This window comes from Crocuta crocuta, unplaced genomic scaffold (genome assembly GCF_008692635.1).
Source record: "Crocuta crocuta isolate KB4526 unplaced genomic scaffold, BGI_CrCroc_1.0 scaffold556, whole genome shotgun sequence".
Lineage (NCBI taxonomy): Eukaryota > Metazoa > Chordata > Mammalia > Carnivora > Hyaenidae > Crocuta > Crocuta crocuta.
Window position 1 is genome coordinate 2,544,412 of NW_027527436.1, and position 21,752 is coordinate 2,566,163.

At 37.5% G+C, this 21,752-nt stretch overlaps 1 protein-coding gene across 1 annotated transcript in view; it reads right to left on the reverse strand.

The window, feature by feature from the left end:
* The window catches only part of USH2A (usherin), a 717,315-nt gene that overhangs the window by 414,063 nt on the left and 281,500 nt on the right, over window positions 1-21,752 (reverse strand). The window contains exons 24-29 of the mRNA XM_077759473.1: window positions 19,676-19,855; window positions 18,290-18,420; window positions 13,021-13,294; window positions 7,521-7,724; window positions 7,316-7,396; window positions 4,525-4,719 (exon numbers count right to left, since the gene is read on the reverse strand). Of these exons, the coding sequence (XP_077615599.1) occupies window positions 4,525-4,719; window positions 7,316-7,396; window positions 7,521-7,724; window positions 13,021-13,294; window positions 18,290-18,420; window positions 19,676-19,855 (1,065 nt within the window). The remainder of the gene's footprint in view (window positions 1-4,524; window positions 4,720-7,315; window positions 7,397-7,520; window positions 7,725-13,020; window positions 13,295-18,289; window positions 18,421-19,675; window positions 19,856-21,752) is intronic.

A 21,752-nucleotide genomic window follows, 5' to 3' on the forward strand; every position in this document is an offset into this window, starting at 1 on the left:
TTTATTTTATTTTTATTTATTTTATTTTATTATTTGAGATAGAGAAAGAGCACAAGCAAGGATAGAGAGAGGGAATGAGGGAGGGAGGGAGGGAGAGAGAGAGAGAGAGAGAGAGAGAGAATCCAAGCAGACTCCATGCTCAGCATGGAACCTGATGTGAGGTTCAATCCTATGACCCTGGGATCATGACCTGATCCAAAATCAAGAGTCAGACACTCAACTGACAGGGCCACCCAGGCACCTCTAAAGAGATACTTTAAATCAATGAGAAGAATGTGAGTCTTCCAATAGGAAAACTGACAATGAACTTGCTAAGAACGTAATAAAAGAAGTATTTATAACCCATAAACACTGAAAATACTTAATGTCTCTAGGAATCAAATAAATCAAATTAAAGCCACATTCTGATATATTTTGAAAAATTGCAAAGTTTTTAGCTCTAAAACACATTCAACTAGGATGAGATGAAATGCACACTCTTGTACTATGTTTATTAGTGTAAGTATATTTTTTATAGCCTTTTTGGCATATACTTGGCAGTATACAAATAACTATTCTTTGTTGAGAAATTATTATATGTTAAGCATTATGTGACACTTAAAAAATATCTGATAGCTAACATTTATACAGTGCAATCCATGTGTCAAGGGCTGACCTGTGTGCTTTACACACACACAGATTCATGTGATCCTTACAGATATTTTATACAGTAGTTACTTCATTCCCATTTATTTATAGGGGGGTCAAAACCACACAGGTGCTAACTGATTTGTATAAGTTTACATAGCTAAAAAGCATTACAGCTAGAATATCAGAACGCTTATTATTTTTGGTATTCTTCCAAGGTAAATATTATTCTCTCATTTCATAGGTTAAGATATTAAAGAAAGGTCCAGGGGGACATGTAACTTCCTCAAAGTTCAGGAAGATTAGGTATCAGAGCTTTGTATCAACATCTGCTTGATTTCAATGTCCAAGAGTATATAATGTTTTAAGAGCCTTTGATCCAGTTGTTCTGTTTTGAGAGATCTATCCTGCCATTATTGTCAGGAATTCCTTCAAAGGTTTACATATGGACTTTAAAAAAATTTTTTTTAAACATTTATTCATTTTTGAGAGACAGAGACATAGCATGGGTGGGAGAGAGGAAGAGAGAGAGGGAGACACAGAATCTAAAGCAGGATCCAGGCTCTGAGCTGTTAGTACAGAGCCCAACACGGAGCTCGATCTCAGGAGCTGTGAGATCATGACCTGAGTTGAAGCTGGACGCTTAACCAACTAAGCCACCCAGGCACCCCTACATATGGACTTTTAAAAAAAAATGTTTATTTATTTTTGAGAGAGAGAGAGAGCAAGAATGGGGAGGTGCACAGAGAGAGGGAGACAAAGAATCCCAAGCAGGCTCCAAGCTGTCAGCACAGAGCCGGATGCAGGGCTCAAACTTACGAACTGTGAGATCATGACCTGAGCCAAAATCAAGAGTCAGACACTCACCCAACTGAACCACCCAAGTGCCCCGGGACTTTTTAAAAAATCATATTAATTATAACAGCAGAAGTTAGAAGCCCGGCAAATGAGGAGGGACTGAAACAAAATGAGATTGGGAGAGGGGCAGTGGAAAGCAGCTGAAGGATTCTGAGGAGAGGCACATGATGTCTGGCTGCTTGTGGGATGAACTGATGGTCACTGAGAACAAAAAGGGTTGCAGTTGTACAGGTAACAGACTGTAGTGGTTTGGCTTGGACAATAGATAGGAGGAGATAAATGAATATAATACACAGTTTGGAAAATGGATCAATAAACATGGATATGAGGCACGAATATAAAAAGTTGTGAAAAATTCCCAAGCTTGATGAACAGCATGTCTGGAGGTGTCATTTATTGATTCTGGGAGTGCAAGACGAGTAAGAGTTCAGGTTTGGATATGGTCAATTTAGAGATTATGAGACATCTGTTAGAAACATCCATCTTTCCACATGCCTGGTGAACACACACATTTGGATACCTAGGTGGGAAATGGACTGGTGGGTCAGTAACATCTATATGGTATTTGATGCTGTGGGAATTGATGAGCTTCCTGGAGCAAGAATGTAGAAAAAAAGAAAGAGAATGAAAGATTCCAGGTCTAAACCCTGAGGTTCTCAAAAATGTAGAGACAAGCTTCAGAAGGAGTAAGGAAAGAACACCAAAAAAGGGGAGCTGGGAACCAGGAGGAAAATGGATGAGTCATTGAGGAAAAGAAGTATCTCAATAAATGGTGAGACATCTACTGTGTAAATAGATGTTGAGGCATTGAGACCAGGATCATAAAGGGTTCTTTAGTTAGGCAAATACAGAAGTTGTTGGCATCCTTTGCAAGGCAAGTGAGCAGAAGCCACATAAAGTGAAGAAATAAATGGGTGCAACATCATAAATACTTCTTGCTAGAAGCAAGTTTGGGAAGGAGAGAGAGGGAACCATAGCTGGAAAGAATTTAAATAAAAGGATGGTTTTTTAAAATTTTTTTTAAATGTTTCATTTATTTCTAGGAGAGAGAGAGAGAGAGAGAGACAGCGTGAGTAGGGGAGGGTCAGAGAGAGAGAGAGTCACTGGCTCTGAAACAGGCTCCAGGCTCTGAGCTGGCAGTCAGCACAGAGCCCGACGCGGGGCTCGAACCCATGAACCGTGAGATCATGACCTGAGCGAAAGTCGGACGCCCAACTGACTAAGCCACCCGAGCGCCCCAATAAAAGGATGGTTTTTAATAATGGGTTTAAGTCTGCTTGCTTATGTTTAACAACAGGAGTTGAAAGATTTTGAATGATCCTGGGAAAAATCCATCTGGGAAGTGGTTCTCCAACTTTGGCACATCAGTCTGGTGAGGGTGGCTTATTAAAACCAAGGATCACTGAGCACTGCCTCCAAAGTTGCTGAGTCAGCACATGTGGGAAGGTCCCAGGTTGATGCTGGGCCCAGGGCTACCCCTTATGAATCACTAGAGTGCAGAGAGAGGCTATAAATATGACTGAGAGGAAGAGAAGCTACCAGTCACATCTTTGTAAAGGCAGGAAGAGTTGGGGTCCAGAGGACTTCTGAAGATTTTATTTTTGATGGGATAAGGAAAGCTTGGTAAAAACAGAAAGGAGAAAAAAGAGAAAAGTAAAAAATAAAGATAACGCTAATGGCAAATGCCTAGATTGTGCCAAAAACAATTTTAAATGTTTTGGCAAACATTAATGCATTTAACTCCTAATAACAACACGATTGCTTAGAAAAATGCAGTGAATATATGTTTCCTAGTAAAAGAGTGACAGAAATCCTATATGATAGATTCTCTTTCTTCTTTGGTGTCTCCGATTGTCTAATGCATAAGCCCTTCAGCTGAGTGGGAAGAGGAAGGGAGGTTATCCTTTTAGAGAGTTTGGAAAAATCTAAAATATTTAATGAGGAGAATAGGAGAAGGAGCTTATTATAAAAATATGGTAGGATTGGCATCATTACTGAGTGTCCATTTGAAAATGAGGACCAAGAATTTGTAGTGACAAGCTGCTCATTTTCGTTTTTGTTTTTTTCCCTCAGTCCACTTAGCCTCAACACGCAGCCTGGGCAGAGGCAATCTATGGCCTCAATCGGGTTGGGTTTTACCAGGAAGGTAAAATAGGAGCGAAGGAAGTAGAAGATATGAAGTTGTGATTCAGTGTTCAATTGTGCTTGTATTTGGGTGGTAGTTTCTAGAAAATCTAAAGAAGGAAGTAAAGGCTAGAAGAGGTTTGCCAACAGAGACTGAAAGATACTTAAAGCGACTCTAAAATCTGTATCATTTTTCAAGTGAGAAAATTCTTTGACAGAGGAGACATTTTTTCCTCTATCAAATCTGTTGATGCATTTTACTTTTTTGGCCAAAGGCTGAAATTTGACTTTCCATTTAAATGTGCTTTAACATTTCATGAAGCTGAAAACTGCTGTCTTACTACATGTGCATGCATTTGAGGACAGGACATGCGTGTGGTGTGTACAAGCACTTTCCCCTCCAATCATTCTGTGTGACATGGCAGCCTGTGAGTAATTGATTCACTGGTTTGCCAGTCAAATTGCTGGCACTCTCATCCTCCTCCACCTTGACATAATTAGGTTTAATCAACAATTTTCCAATAAATAATGGTGCTGTGAACTTTGGCTAGTCCCAAAGAGTAAACGTTTGCATGGTGAAATAGGTAAGCCGGTTATGTATGTATACGTAAGACATCTAAATGATGTCTATGGGGTGGTTAAGGGCTAGAGCCCCCTGTGATCTTATCTTTTAGGGAGGACAGGATATCAACCTTGTGATGAAGCTACCCATAAGAGCCCAGAAACATGGAATTATCCTCTTCATCCTAGGTAGATATAAGCTTCATCTCATTAGATGGTTCTTGCTGTTTCTAATCAGGAAAAATACATGAATAACCCATGTTTTGGAGAAAAAAGTCCTTGAAGAATGTTTTTATTTAAAATCAAAACAAAAAGAAAATTAATAAAATCGCCTCCCTACGGAATCACCTTTACCTGTGAAGGTGCTGGTATTAACAAACTCGGAACTGGCAGAGGGCGTGCGGGGTGAACGGGGGTCATCCTCACTGTAGGCCCGCAGAATGTACTTCTCAATTACACCTCTAACCACAAAAGGTTCATCCCAGGTCACCTCAATGCTATATCCATTTATGCTGCGAACTCTTGACGGAGTTGGCACACTTTGTGGAGCTGTGAAAGAATAAAAGAGAAAACAGAGAAAATGGCCATTCTGAAAAGACTATTGCCCCTATTCTTCACTTTTAATGGCCGCAGTAAATCAGACTCAACCATTAGCATAAATACAATTTATTAGAGTTGTAACTTTTCAGCATTGATTTAATATGACTGCACATCTTGAGCCATTCAGTTTAAGCGATATTTCAAAACCATCAAAACTCCATCGACATAACGTTCTTTCGAGTCTAGTCCAGGTTTTCCAAAAACATTTAATGTACCAGACATGTTTTAAACATAACTCATAAAGAAGGAGGTGGATGGTAGGCAGATAACAAGTTCAAACAATATAATGATGTACCCCTTTGAAGCAAGATAATTAGACTGTTATTATACATAGTGGTTTGACACTTTTATATCTTCAATGTATTAGCCAAAAAATATCACAAATGTGACTGTATTGTCCTCGGATGTCTGATCTAATTTTCCACATTCAATTGTGTTTTTCAAATTAATTTTGAAAAACAAAGTTCTACCAGATATGATACACAGGATACATTCCTAATTGCATTTTAGGGGGTAGAGGAACTGGCACCCTTGAGATTATACAAAATCATTTTCAGAGATATTTCTTCCTAGTATCTCCAAAAAAGGAACACAAAAAAATGAGGTTTAAAGGAACTACGAAACCTCACTCACAAGCTGGGCCCCCTAATTTTAGAAATCCATAACCTTTAACTATTTATTAGATATTTCTCCAGTTCTGATCAGTAACAACTTCATCACAGCCGACTGCTCTGGGAACACGGAGAAAAAACCCAAGGAACTCCATGGCAGGATGATGGATGAGAGGCCCACTCTAGCTGCCCGTGGACTCCTGAGCCCTGTCGATGGAGGATCAGTCTGGTTTTCCCACATCAAATATCCTCCTTCCCTGGCTTTCCTGTTCAGACCAATAAAATAGAACAGCTTCAAGGGAAACAGCTTCAAGGGAGAGAAGCACAGAAGTAGAGAACCAGTGTCTGTGCAGTTAAAGCACCACGGGCACCTACAGAACACACGCAGGCCACACAATCAACATGCAAGCAAAGGGACAACGGAAGTGATGTTGATTTTATTAGTTCTGAAATGTGGTACAGGGCAAAGTACGGTGCCGTCTAACAGATGGCCTTCTCATAAGGGACAGAACAAAACTGACTCAAAAATAATTAAATAGTGCAATTATTCTCCAACCCTTGGGAGCATGTAGCTGCTCTGTGTTGTGGTCAGATTGTAAATATGAATTTATGGCATAAGACTTTGTGGTCAGATCACTGCTATAAATTCAGAGCTCTATTTGCATGCTTTCTCTGAGGTACTCAAAATGGGCACTATTATGCCCTGTAAGCAGTGCACTTTCTAGACACCTATTTATGTTGCTGACTTAGACAGAAAGCAGGCTTTATAGTGTATTTGTTAATAAAGCAGAGGAGGTGAAATAGGGGCAGCGGACATGCCAGTAACAAATGAATATTTTATATCGGAGCTTTCTCCAAGCTCTCAAGTTGAAAAGGATTTTAAGAGACTATTCGGCTCATTGTCTTGCCTATAAATAGATGATAATTTAAATCACCCTGGAAAAGTGTCAGGTTATCATCTTCTGGAAAATCTGTAGGCAAAGAGATTTGAAAATTATTCTTAGTAGCCCATCTCAGTATTTAGTTATCCTAGACAAAGAAAATTTCTCAAAAGTTGGCCTGGGTTAGTAGCCCATGGTTAATAACAAGTATGAGAGAATATCTTGGTGAAAAATACACCTTTACATAAACTGGGAGTTGTTAAGGATGAACTTCTCTCAACACACATAACTGGCATCTTTAGACATGTATCTGACTCTCTGACCAATATTTGACCCAAAATGGTAGAAGGCTACTGCCTCACAAAACTTTTTGCCAATGAATGCCTTCCTGTGATGGTATCACATGAAAAGATGTTGTGGTCACTGTGAGAAGTATAAAGCACTTATAAGTCGGTTGTTTGAGATTTGATCTAATATACTCCATTTTCTGTTTTTTCCCCCTCCAACTCAAAAACATTAGACCAATTAGCAGTTTCTATCCTGGAAGCGTCATCCTAAGATCCTAAGAGTCACCACCATGGCAAGCATCTGCCATGATGTGATAAATGATAGATCTGCTTCCAATTGGGTACAGGTTTCAAATGTACCCTCTGTGAGAGAAAAGCGAGAGGGTGCCACCCGCACCCATGGTAATTAATCCCGACATCAGCTCCTTGAGTTCTATGCAGTCTGTAAAAGTTTCCTGTCTTTAAACGGATTACTGCCGGTGCAGGCCTATTAGATCCTTAAGACAACTTGAACCTCCTTCCTTCTGCATCTGAAGAGGAAAGAATGAAGCTTGAGCAGACACTTACTAAATAATTGAAAAATCAAAAGCACTGACCTCCTAAGCATTTTGGCCATTGACATTTGTAAACCAAGGCATGTTCTGTCATAAGATTAAACATACTACTTGTTTCATGATAACAGTCTTTTCTTTTTCCTACACGCACAGACATGTATGCACAGAGATGTGTACATGTGTGCACATATATATTTAAGATAAAATTTTACCTGCTCCTGGTGTGCGTCCCCGACTCCAATCACTGTACACAGAACCTCCTTCGTGTGAGGCTATCACTCGATACAGGTATTCTGAAATGGAAATAAGAAGTAGACAGATTAAAATACTCATCTAGACTAGTAGCGGGCTGGCAGGGAGGGAGGAGGCGACAGGTGGGAGACAGGTAACATTTAATTTAGAGCACCTCCATGTTACCTGTAAAAGGCTGGAGACCACTCTCGTAAACACTCGGCTCTTTTCCCCGGTAAACTAGGATGGAGTCATTTCCCCTGCAGTTAACAACGCTGTCACTTGATAGGCATCCATCCAGATTGACTCTGACAGCACTGCTGGACACAGATGCCAAGTTAACGACAGCACCCCGTGCAAATTTAACATCCTTCATGCAACCGCCGAAACCTAGCAAATAGTAAGGGATTAATATCACATAAAAGGCTTGAGTCATTAATTACCAATCATTTCTGTCCTCTGTAGGATTACGTTTTGATGAGGTGTGGGGGTTGCTGTCGATACATTTTTTAAACTTTGGAGTCTCATTCGGGAAATGCTTTATGCCTCCTTCTGCTTTTTACCAGGCTAAATTGTCACAGGGAAATATTTATATTTATCTGGAAAAAATATATAAGCTGATAATTATAATTCAACTGGATTATATTCAATTGAAAGTATCTGTTATTTGTTATACCTCTTTAGGCCCACATTTTCTCATTCTCTTTATTCTTATGAAATAAAATTTAGGCAATTAGACTTTATGGGGGGGTAGCCACATGTCCCTCAATTCTGGAAAATTTACTTACATATATAAGTCACTGGTTAAGCATCAAAAATAGTATGTGAAGGAGCACAATTATTTAACAAGCTCAGTGGGGGGGAAATACCCTTTGAGGACTGTTATGCAAGATAGCAAGAGGGAGAATATAGTTCCAGAATATTTTGGAATCCTTAGATATTGACATAAATTCTGTTAGAATCTTTCCAGAGTTATAGAACTAAGTCCCAGTTACATCAGTGTACAGAGGAGCTATTACTATGCTCTACCACTGTCACTAAGTTCCATAATTTTGACTCTACATAATGGTCACCAGTTTTATATTCATGTTAGCACGGCAGAGGGCAAATTCAGAACGGCAACATCCAGAGGTTTCTCAGAATGTGTGTTCTACCCAGTTGACTCTCTGTGTTGACAGCAGAGAGCCTGATCTAAGGCTCGAACTCATGAATGGTGAGATCATGACCCTGAGCCAAAGTTGGACGCTTAACCTACTGAGCGAGCCACCCAGGCACCCCACTACCCAGATGACTTTAAAACGACCACAGTGCAGTATAGTTCTGTGATGTTTAACAGGGAATGTGGAAGAAATGGATTAGGACTATGCACAGCTTTTTTGTTAGAGAACCACAGAGCATCCAGTCAGCCAGGGAGAAGAAATGGCTTTGAATTACATGCTATTTTGTGTAAACAGAGATCAGCTCAATGAGGTTTGGCAGCCTCTGCACAGAAAACACAAAATTGTAAAAGAAGGGACAAACAGACTGGGTTGAAGATAGCACACACACTCTTACTGAACAAAATACTGTCAAGTTTGAAGGGCCCCAAACACATGCTTAGCTCTTTTCAAGATTAAAGCACATCAGCAGGAAGAGAAAATAAAACATAATGCAATGCCTAACAGTAAAATAAGCTAATAGTAACAATGACCATATTGTTCTCTTCAGCATTTATATGATGTCTTATTATGTCTTCTAACACATTAAGCTGCAGCCTATTTCCTTGCAAATGCCTTTGCTATTATTCAATACATTCCTTTAGGCCTGACTGATCAATACTGCTAGTCTATCTGGAACACACAGTAGACACTCCATAAGTTGGGTGAATGGAAATGAAAGCAATGAAGCTCAATATAAAAGCATCTGCTTGAAAATTCAGAAGTTAAGAATTCTGATTTCTTTACCAGCAGTGATTTTCTGATGGCTTATAGCTCAGTTACCTAACTTCTCTGTATGCCAGTTTCCCTAACAACAAAATGCAAAGAGTGGAAAGGCAGCTCTGGCAAACGTCGAAGTGCTGTTATAAGAAAAGTCCCATTACTGTTTAAAGGGCACAGAGTATCAGTTTTACAAGATGAAACAAGTTCTGGAGATGGATCATGGTGGTTGTACAACAGAAATACACTTACACTAAACTGTGCACTAAATGGCTAAGATGGTAAATTTTATGTATATTTCACAATAAGAAAATTAAGAATAAAAAAAAGAAATGCCTTAAACATTAATTCATAGGGGGGCACTGGGGTGCTCAGTTGTTTAAGGTTCTGACTTTGGCTCAGGTCATGATCTCACTGCTTGTGAGTTTGGTTCCCACATCTGTCAGCACAGAGCCTGCTTCTGATCCTGTGTCTCCCCCTCTCTCTGCCTCTCTCCCACTACGCTCTATTTCTCTTTCTAAAAAATAAACAAACATTAAAAAAAATTTTAATTACAAAAATTAATTCATGGGATAGAATTATAAAATTTGGGAAAGGCCATCGAGGTAGTCTTTCTTCAGTCTGGAGGTAAGGAAAAAGATCCAGAGAGTTTTTAGATGAGGCTTCTAAGTATTAATCCTCCTTAGGAAGTGGTACTCTGGCCTTGGAGGGAAGAAACCTGAGTTCTAGTGTGTGGTCCTCACCGTGCTGTGTTAGAACTGACAGGGGGAACCTGGGTGGCTCAGTCGGTTAAGCGTCCCGACTTGAACTCAGGTCATGATCTTGCGGTTCGTGAGGTTGAGCCCCATGTCGGGCTCTGTGCTGACAGCTCAGAGCCTGGAGCCTGCTTCCGATTCTGTCTCCTTCTCTCTCTGACCCTCCCCTGCTCGTACTCTGTATCTCTCTCTCACTCAAAAATAAATAATCATTTTAAAAAAATTAAAAAGGACTGAGAGTTTTGCCAAATCAAGTCACCACTCTTTCAACTCTGCACCATCAGAATAATTTCCACCTGGAATATTCTTCAACTACCTTCAAAATATAAATGGGATGTTAGCAGAGAAAGAGGGGAAAGGGAAAACCTTTCCCTCCAAAGCCTCCTTTACTTGTGTTTGAGATCAAAAATGACTCCCCACCGCCAGGCTTCCAAATAACTAAAAAGTGACCCAGAATTCTACACTGACAACTCACCACCCAACACGGGGACATTTGGGCTTGCAGGAAGGCCTTGCCAGAGCTGAATTTGCTCTCTTTCATGCTAATGTGAATATAAAAGTGGTGACCATTGTGTGTAGTCAAATGTACAGAACTCAGTGATAATGGGAGAGCATAGTAATAGCTCCTCTGTGTGCTTTCGGCCCCTACTCCTGCCTTCTCCACACAGGTCTTTGGGTAGAGCATAACCTGTGATATCATGTGCCATGGCTCTGCCCCCAGCCTGGAGGTAAGTGATAGTCCCAAGTGGTAGTTCTAAGATAAATGCCCATGATATGAGGTGATATATCTTCAGCAAATTAGGTTGCCCAGCATTTCCAAACCACTGAGGAAAGTGAATTTGCATTTGATTCAAAGGAAGATTACATTAATGGACAAGAAAAAAAAAATAGCATTAATATGACCACAAAATAAAGCCTCTGAAAAAAGGTGCTAATTGAGAAGCACAAAACTCTTTTAAGACCATTTGATAGTGGATTAAAAAATACATAGTAAGTGAATATGATTAATTTTAATTGCAATTTACTACATACAGACAGTACCTCCATATGGTGAATATTCTCCTGGTCACTATATAAAACATGCAGTTACTTATATAGATCAGTATCACTCAAAGCATCTGAGACAGAATCTTTGGGAATAGGGTCATAAATTTGCATTTTTAATAACCTTTCCAGGAGATTCTGATGTATTTTGAATAGTAATAATAATAACAGCTTATTTTATTGAGTTCTTACTATGTTCCAGCTACTATATTTAAATATTTTATCAGTGGCTTGAGAACCACTGATATATATGATACTGCAATGATAAAAATTTAGTATTACCCATAAATAAAATATCTTTCAGTATCATAGACTTAGTCAATGTACAGATTACATTATCCCCTTTGGGTTTATGTTGATGTGTGAAACTTCTATCATGATTGTCTTACAATTCCAGTTAAAATTTGGCTAAAGCCACGTCTCTATGCCTATCTTAGCAATGGGTTTTTGTACTTTGAAAGTATAAGGCCATAGATGCAGGAGATTTTTTCCTAGATGTAAATAGGATCAAGTAATCTTGCTCATATAAAGGGTTTTCAAGCTCTTTCTAACCTCAGAAACCTGAAAACCGGGAGAAGCCCTTATATGAATGTAATATTTTTAGCTGCTGTTACATCTTAAGTGCCTGGAAAATGTCATTACTGTCTTACACCCCAGATATTCATTAACTCCTTACTAGTACCCTTCTAAAAGTCTCCTTAGCACTTGCCATATATTTTCTATTCAAAGGCATTTAAATCTTTATGTACTTACCAAATAGGCAAAGACTGCTTCATGGAAACTTTAACCATTCATGGTACATAGATTTTGAAACACATAAAGAACATTTTCCACATGGGAGCATGCTTAGTCTCAAACTAGAAGTTTCTGTGCTTTCCTCAATTTATATCAAAGGAATATCGGTCAATGGCCATAAAAGAGAATCCTTGATTATAATTAGGAGAGTGGATTTTGATACCAGGCTGGCCTGAGACAGAAAGGCTTGCTACTACTTACTACCCATGTGACCTTGGGCAAATTACTTTGTTCTTTAGTTTCCTCATCTATAAAACAGCGATGTAAATAGTAATACCTAGGTCATGGGCTTATTAGGAAGAGCTGGCCCCCTTATTCTCATCTAAAGCTTTCAGAACCGTGCCTGTCACACAGACTGCACTCAGCTACTGGTAACCTTTTTGAATTTAAAATTTCTCTGATTATGCTCAAATTTATTTTCTGAGTTAAATGCTTGTTTTGGTTATAAGTCATGCACTCATGTACTTTTTCTTTCATTCATGTTATAAATAATAGATTAAATATAGATTTTTTTCATCAGTATGTTTAAATTCAACTAAACCCACGCTTTCATGTGCTTTGCTATGGGAGCTCCATGGTAATGTACAGAGACAATTAGCAATTACATCAGAAAAAAAATCCCAGTATAGTTAATGACATTTTTCTTAGCTGTGCACACCAACCTAGTTTATTTTTTTAATCTATGAATGCAGATAATGGTCAGTATTCAAAAGAACCAGAGCCTCATGTGTTTTCAAAGAAAACACATTAGGAAATGTATACATAAACTACAGTTATATATGTTGAATACAAGTTAGAATAAATATACTGATTATAAATAGGTATCAGGGCATACTCATAAGAGAAACATACAAAACTATTTGAAGGAGTTTTCTGCTATTTAAAATTTTTTGTTTTATTTATTTTGAGAGAGAGCACATACGTGAGTGGGAGAGAGGTAGAGAGAGGGAAAGAGGATCCCCAGCAGGCTCTGCGCTGACAGCGCAGAGCCTGATGCAGAGCTCTATCCCACCAACTGTGAGATTATGATCGGATCCAAAATCTAGTCAAACANTAGGTATTGCTTCCAGCCTGATTCTGTTGCTGTATCTTAAAACACAGACCCACCAAAGCCTGGTAGCACCAGGGCTGTCTTTACTTTGTATTTTTTTGGGAATTCTTTCAGTTGGACTTTACCTTGCTCCAAACTCAGGTATTTAAAGGAGTCCGGCAGCTCCTGTGGGGCTCCTCCCACATAGACCAGGGAGTTCACCGTCAGTGGCTGGGCTCTGGACTGTGACGCACGCTCCCTCAGTTCATTCATGCTTGCTGATAAGATGGAACCTTTCTTTTTAATAATCACTTTATTCCACTTTCCATCACAATAGGACAGCCCCAGCCATAGATCCACTTGTGTAAAGGTAAGACTGGTATTTAACCGGAAGCTCAATATTCCACTCTTCAGTTCCATCTGTATTTCACATTAGAAAAGAAAATAGGTATATAAAAAGACTGCAGAATGGCAGTTTGGGAGAGAGCAGAAGGTCAATTTCTTGTAGAAAAGCAACAAATTTCCCTGAAAGCACTCTATAAAAATGTTCCACTTTATTCTAAGCAGGACTGAAGAAACATATAATGGAGTATTCTGTGAGCTTATAATTGATGTGAAGAATGTCGTATTGAGTCAAATTCATACCCACTAATGATCATACAATGTGATATGATATTATGTAGGCAAAAAATTGTGTTATTATTCTTCTTTTGTGCAACATAGGTAAAAGATTAAACCCTAGCATAAGTAACTGAATGACCGAAGAGAATAGTTTGAACTATGACTCTATTTTTACTTGAGTTTTTAGAAAATGAAAAAATACTACTTCATATATCAACCTAATTTGGGAGAAAAATATGACAGGACAATAAGAAAATGAAATGTCAAGCCTGATTAAGCTTATTTTAACTGGTTGGTGAACTCAATTTCAAATTTGTAAAATGGATTTTGATTCAATATTTCAGTTTTATTATTCTAAATTTCTAACTAACGTAATTGCTTCTATGCGTATTCTTTTAGATTAGGGTGCCATTTTCTAATATGAATACATTTTACCCAAATTTTCATGGTAAAGGAAATGCCACCATATGTTTTCCTTCAAAATGTTACATGCAATTATTTTATCTACTATGTTTTTATTTTGTTAGAAGTCAAATCAGCAAAAATAGGATACTAAAAAATTTGAGATCCATCATGTCAAATGAAATTAAGTAATTCCAGATAAAAATTACTTTTTCTATGTAAATTCATCTTTGTGAAGTACATTGGATAAGCAGTCATTTATCCATTCATTCAATAAATATTTAGTCCCCCACCATGTTCCATCAACCTTCTGCTGTAAGATAAACACTGTTCCCGAGAATCACACTTTCCAATAGCAAACATCTGGGGTAATACAGTAACCAAGAGAGGAATAGGGTACAATGACAGCAAAGAAATGATATACATTTTGTTCCTTGGGAACTGGGAAAGGTTTAAATTAAGATTTTTTGGAAGTATGTAAGATTCATGGAGACTCCTTCAACACAGGGAGATTAACATGTTCGATGGCATGAGGACATGTATGAGCTCATCAGGTTTGGAAAAAAAGACTAAATTAGGTAAGACAGAGGATACATGGAGGGGGGTATGGGTATAGAGTCTTGCCAGATATGTAGAAGCAAGATTTTGCAGGATGTTGAGTGATAAGGAAAAATCTTCATCTTTCTCTTGTCTGTCTGACCTCAAAAGGCTGTTTTCTTTCAATTATTATCTTGTTCTAAAAGTATACCCTTTAGGTTATAGGAAGTTTATACTGGAAATGAAAGTTAGACTTTAACTGGAAAAACCTATTAGGGAATCACTACAGTGGTGAGAAGGATGACAAGAACCATTGAAATAAAGATAACAATGGTGAAGACAGTGAAAATTCAGTCAAAGAGGTATTTTTAAAAGCAACCCAGCTTTTAAAGTCTCAGCAAGATGTGGCAAACAGCTGACTGTATTAAATGAATAAAAGAAAGTCAAGGATACCCATGCTGTTTCTTGCTTGGTGTTTTACCACCATCACAATATGGAAAGCACTAGAAAGACTTGGTAATATTATTGTCGGTGAGGAGTAAGGTCAATTTTAAACATACTGAGTTTGAAATGTCTATAAAACATTCAGAAGAAGCTTTTTGAGGCAGTTGAACATAAAGATAGACCAATAAAATAGACAAAGTTTATTAAAGGATAAATAAGATCAACCAGTTAGTATCAAAGCAGTGAAAAGAGAGTCCTCAGCAAGACCAACATTTTAAGGGGAAGGTAGAGTAGATGTAATTCTCTTAAATTAACAATGATCTTCTTGGAGAAGCCAAGGATTTGCTGAAAATCAAGAGCAACTAGTATTTTGGAAAGTCAGTAGGAAAGAAAATTTTAAGAAGAAAAGATAACAGTAGAAGATCAAGTAAATAAGGACTGAAAATTATCTCTTAGATTATAAAATGCAGGGCTCACTGGCAACGTTTGAAAGTTCTGCAGTGGAATGGGTAGGGGAAGGAACCAGATTTGCAGTAATTTGAGGACTAAGGTATGATATAACAAAAAGTGGAAATAATCAAGAGTAAAATCTTTCAATACAATAGACTCTGAAGGGATGGGAAATACAACAGAGGAGTTTCAAAGTCAAAGAGAAAAATATTTAAGATAAATAAGACTTAACCATTTTATATATTGAGGGAGAAGAGCTTATGTAGAAGGAACATTGGAACTTAACAAAAGGGATAATTTGTAGCACAAGTTCTTGCAGGAGGAGGAATAGAATCTAGAGTAAAGGTAGATATATTAATGTTAGTTGGAAGCATGGTAATTACATATTTGTCCTACTGAAACAAGAGAGAGTGAAACCAAGACTTGGCTCATTAAAAAAAAAAAAAAAAAGTTGTAGGTTGAAAGTTTGGAAGATGAGGAGATTATGTTTCTTTCCAGTATATGAATGAGACTATCTGAAGACATTCGGGTTGTGGTGTTTTCCAGTCCTGACATTCTTTTTCTTTCATGTTCTCCATCTAATCTATGAGCAAATCCTATAAACAATAAGCATTCTTGAATGAAGGAATTAGGAACCTCAAGACTCACTGTGTCACCAGTCTTCATACCTGTATTAGTTCTCCTTTGGTGTTCAGGAAACCAGCTGTTGAAACTGAAAAGCTAGGGGGCTAAACTCTGATTGACTCAGAGGTGTGGAACTGAAGATACAAGTTGAGGTGTTGGCAGAAAAAAATGTTTGAAAAGCTGTATTATGGTGTCTAAGGAAGGGAGTAGGTTAAACAAAAATTGGTCTCAATGTCTCTGTGAACTCAGTACGAGCAAATGAGGGCTAAAAGAGTAGGAAGTTATACTTTGAGATTTAAGAGTTTAGCAATAAAAACTTTCTGAGTTAATCAAATTCCAGGCGATAGCCATGTATGTTGAAGCTACTTAGGATAACAGGAAGAATTCTTATTGAGGAATAATCTGTGAGAAGCCTAGGTCCTCAGATACAGAGGAGTAAAATATAAGTTCTATGAATGTCTGCTTCCTTTATAGCTATGTTGGAAGTACTAAAAGAAAGCCTAATACTTTGTAGACACTTAATATATACTTGCTAAAATGTTTTGATTCTTTAAGGTTCATTTAATTAAAGCTTAAAATTAATGTTATTCAATAAAGTAGGGATTTATTACATTTCCAAAGCCAATGAAGGGAGGGAGATGGAGGGTTGGATGTGGGTATACCAGGCTGTGTGAGCTTGTAATAGAGGCAAGTGCTCCTGGAGAGGAAAGGCCAAATGATGAATATCTTTGTATTCTCTCCAAAATTTATACACATGTAGATGCTTAAGGAATGCTTAGTGAGAGTCACCACACAGGAATTCATTCAATGTTCCCTCATTAATTCATCTAATAATACTTATCAAATACTTCATAAGTGTAAGAAGTAGGCACTGAAGGGGCACCTGGGTGGCTCAATCGGTTAAGCATCCAACTTTGGCTCAGGTCATGATCTCACCGTTCATGAGTTTGAGCCCCGCATAGAGCTCTGTGCTGACAGCTCAGAGCCTAGAGCCTGCTTCTGATTCTGTGTCTCCCTCTCTCTCTGCCCTTCTCCCAACTTATGCTCTGTCTCTCTCTCTCTCTCAAAAATAAACATTATAAAAATTTTAAACATTAAAAAAATTAAAACAGAAAAAGAGGCACTGAAGATAAACAGAACTATAAAAAATACAGCCAAAATTTCTGTGTTAAGAAAGATTACATATCAATAAGGGAGGCCAACAGTAAACAGGAAGACAAATAAATACTTTAAATAAGATGGAATTATAATAAATTCTATGAAGGGATATATTACACTTACCTGGACATCAAAATTGACATCATATAATCTAGGAATATACAAAATCAATGAACTGAAAATATCTTAGAATCATAAAGTCATCAAGATGTGTTTTAATACCTATTTGCCTAGTTAGGAGCAATAAGATTAAGATGCTCATAAATTTCCCTTGTCTACGTAAGTTCTTTAAAATAACTTTTTAAAACCTTACATTTTAATAACATACTTATTTTTGACAATGATATCTGACTATCTGATTAAAGGCAAATAAAAGCAATTACACTTACCGACTGTATTTAGAGACATGTATAAAAATGTTCATAGCAGCCCATAGCAAAAACATGGAAACAACCAATATGTCATTGACAGGAGAAGAGAGAAATTACACAGTCATGAAAATATATACCTACATGGAGAACATGAGTGACTCAGAAAATAATCTCGAGTGCAAAAAACAATTGCCCAAGGTAGAGTATAATGCAACTTCTATAAATGTCAAAAACAAGAATTTTTCAGGCATTCATACATTTTGTTCAAACTGTAGCTACATCCAAGGGGATAATAAACACAAAATTCTAATTACATATTACCTCTAGAGGGAGATAGGGAAATGGGATAGGTAAGAATCTATAAGTAAATGCAAAAAATGATATTTTAATTCTTAGGTTGGGTGATAGGTTTACGAATGTTTACTGTACTTTTATACTTTGTGTGTGTGTGCAGTCTGAACCATTATTGTATATAGTTTTTGACACTATTATATAAAAAATAATGAAAGAAGTAACATATTTCATATGTTGAGAAACTAAGTGGGGTTTTTGTAATTCCTCACAATGACTCTGCTTTGCTAAAATTACTGTTTTCACAGTAATAATTGTCATTTAAAACAAATCATGATCCTAAAACACAAAATATTTCACAGGACTCCAAAACTAAAAATGACTTAAGGAAGAAAATGAAAACAAAAATGAATTTCAAGAGAACCCCCAATTTAGCAAAATATCAATGCATGCCTTATTTATTTTAAAGTTATATCTGATACTTTTAAAGTAAATTTAACTAAGTTAATTCACATACAGCAAGAAAATCAGGCCCATCTTGGTTGTAAACAAAAAGAAGCAATCCATTCAATTGGTCAGTTCTGAACTTCAAGGAAATCTCAAAATCCATTCCACCATGAAACACATGTGATTGAAGTTCCAGGAACCCTTTAAAGAAAAGAATATGTACGCATCAGCATATGTAAAGCAATAGCGCCAGCATTATAAAGGTGTAACAAAGACTAGGATGTATACTGTCATTGAGTAAATCTCTAGCAAAAGAAAATTCAAATCAATGTTGAGAAATCACCCTAGTAATTGTACAGAGGTAGCAGAATGAACTTGATATACATTTTAAGAGGAAGCAATTTACTCTCTAAATCATGGATATAATTAAGACTATTGCTGTTTTATATCAGGATTCACAAGAAGAAATTCCATTAACTAAGAGAAATTCAGAATAATGACAGTGTTGAGAAAAAAGCAACAGAAAAGTGCACAGTCTAGGATATTATTTATCTTTCTATCCTCAAGGTGGTTAAGCAACTTAATAAGTAACCTGCTTAGTTATAAATGTAGGAGGCAGAGGTGGGCTTTTATTTGAAGAAGTATGATCCATCCGGCCACCATATTCCCATCCACTCCACTGTCCCGGGTGACTGCCAGGCAGAGACTGGGCTGGGGAGGTATGCCAGCTACACTGCTCCTAGCATTTTTAGCAGCCTTTGGAGCAAAGCAGTGATGGTCGTGACATTCTCCAGCTTCTCCTCACTAACCCCATTACATAGCTGAAATTTTACTCTCAAGAATATTGTCCATCTATACAATGAATAGACAGATATTTGTGGATTTACCTGGTAAATAAAACACTTCTGAAACATCTTTCCAAGTAAAACGACATTCTAAGTAGAGCAACTGACTTACCAAAAGATACTTTTTTTTTTTTAATTTTTTATTTACTTCTGAGAGAGAGAGAGAGACAGCGTGAGCAGGGGAGGGTCAGAGAGAGAGGGTGACACAGAATCTGAAACAGGCTCCAGGCTCTGAGCTGGCTGTCAGCACAGAGCCCGACGCGGGGTTCGAACCCGCGAACCGTGAGATCATGGCCTGAGCCGAAGTTGGACACTCAACTGACTGAGCCACCCAGGTGCCCCCAAAAGATACTTTTGATACTACCATATATAAACCAAGAGTTGCCATTGGGTAACAGCAATCTGACACATGAATGTACATCCATGAGTCTTACAACTAATGTTACATATTCAGACTTGGAGGATATATTTACATGTATCATGGCATAACTAATTAAGTCTGTAACACTAGGTTCATAGGAGGTCAAAGTAACTGGACAGGAGGGATTAAATTGTGCAAAGGATAGAACCCACATGCTAGGCAACCACTGGTGTCTATTTCAGAACCTTACCTGTTCCTAGGAACTGGGCTCCCTCTTGTAATGAAGTGGGGCATCCCTCCCAGCTGTTGTACACATTGCTTTGCTCCTCAGCACTCTGCCACATCAGAGGCTCCCAAATAGCAAAGGGATTATAATTCTTCATAAAATACATATCCTTGACACAGCCCACAAAACCTTTTTGGATTATGTCTGTAGGAGTTGATAGATAACACAAAATATGTACTTTGAAAAATTCTTTCAAAGCAATTAATTTTATATGCTATTTGCATAAAAGAAACAGGTAAAAGCTCTCACTACATATTTACTGCAAACCTCTTAATGATTCATGTGAACACCACACAATTACCTATGCTAAGTGGTAACAATTATAATGTTTAGTCCTGGTCAGACCCACCGTATCCACAGGAATAGATATTTACGCAAAAACTTTGGTTTTATAGCAGTAACCGGAGTATTGCCTTCTGAACTAACAAAGATATTTCATCTGCCACTGGTCTTAAAAATAAAAGTGTTATAACAAGTTTTACAAGTAAGATTTGAAGGAAGTGTTTCTATTAATGCATAATTTGTATTTTAGTTCTTTCATCATTATGAGCCAGTCTGTTATACAAGTAAGTCAATAATTTGATTTCATATTAGGAATTAATATAATATTGACCTTAATTTTAGAACACCCTGAACCAGGCAGAGGTAGGGTTTATGAACATAAAAAAAAGACAGGATGGTAATAGGGGTTGGGAAAGAAAGAAAGTGAGCAAATGAGAGAATTAGAGCTAGAGAGCAAGAAAAACTAAAGAAGAGGGAGCATAACAGCTAAGATCACATTTCATCCAGTGATGTCCCTACAGACCAATGCAAAGCTTCGTTCTCAGCTTTTGAGTTTATAACTTGATTCTAGGGAAGGTATTCACCAGCAATCAAAGTTCTACAAGGTCAATTTATATGCACAAGCTCAGATTATTTATAATGGAGATCTGTCCTCTACAGGAAGGGTACACGGAATCAGGTGTGCTCTCCTCCTGGTGCCTATTTGTGCCATAGCCAAAACATCTGCTTGATGGATAAAGAACTGGGGCAAAGGCTTGAGCTCACAAGCACTCTCTCACTCTCTCTCTCTCTCTCTCTCTCTCTCTCTCTCTCTCCTCTCTCGTATTCGTGTATGAATGTTTTCAAGAGATTTATCTCTCTACCCATCTAAAGTAGTCCAATAAAAACTCTCTCTACTCTAGAGATATTTCTGAAGGAGTAACTATATTCAGTCTTGGGTATTTAAATATACCCCTCTCCAAATTTCACTGAAACATTTTATTCCTTCTGATCTTCTTCATTGTGATTTCCTGAAGACCTCCACCCAAGAACAATTTATATTTATTTAGGTTCTACTGAAATTTTAATATTTATGTAGTTATATTTTACTTCTTGGAAAAGAAGAAGATACACTATACCAATGAAGGTATTCATTGAATGTCCTAAAATCTTAGCAATGCATTTGGAAGTGTGATTTTTTTTTCTGCCTAAGGCTAATTCTGTCTATGGTGGTTTTTATTGATTTCATTTTGAATCTGTTTATGTTCTCTCATTTCAAAAATATAGGAATTATTTTGTTTCTGTCTCATTTATAGTACTTACCACATTTGCTTGATATTACATATTTATATATTTGTACCCTCTATTGTGGCAAAACCATATATGATTCATCTATGGATATCTAAGGTCTGGTTTAGAGTTGATCGCATGCTCAATACTCAGATAAGTTTCTTACCCTGTTTAGAATATAAATCAAGCCCATAGTTTTATATTTTTGTGTTGCTTTAGTTTAAAATCTTAGAAAAATTGATACATAATCCTAAAACCACATGTATTTTTTAAAGTTTATTTATTTATTTTGAGAGAGAGAGAAAGAGTGAGCATGAGCAGAGGAAAGGGAGAGGCAGAGAGAGGGAGAGAGAGAATCCTAAGCAGGCCCTGCACTGTCAGCTCAGAGCCCAATGTAGGGCTTGATCTCATGAACTGTGAGATCATGACCTTAGCTAAAGTCAAGAGCTGGATGCTTAACTGACTGAGCCACCCAGGTACCCCTAAAATA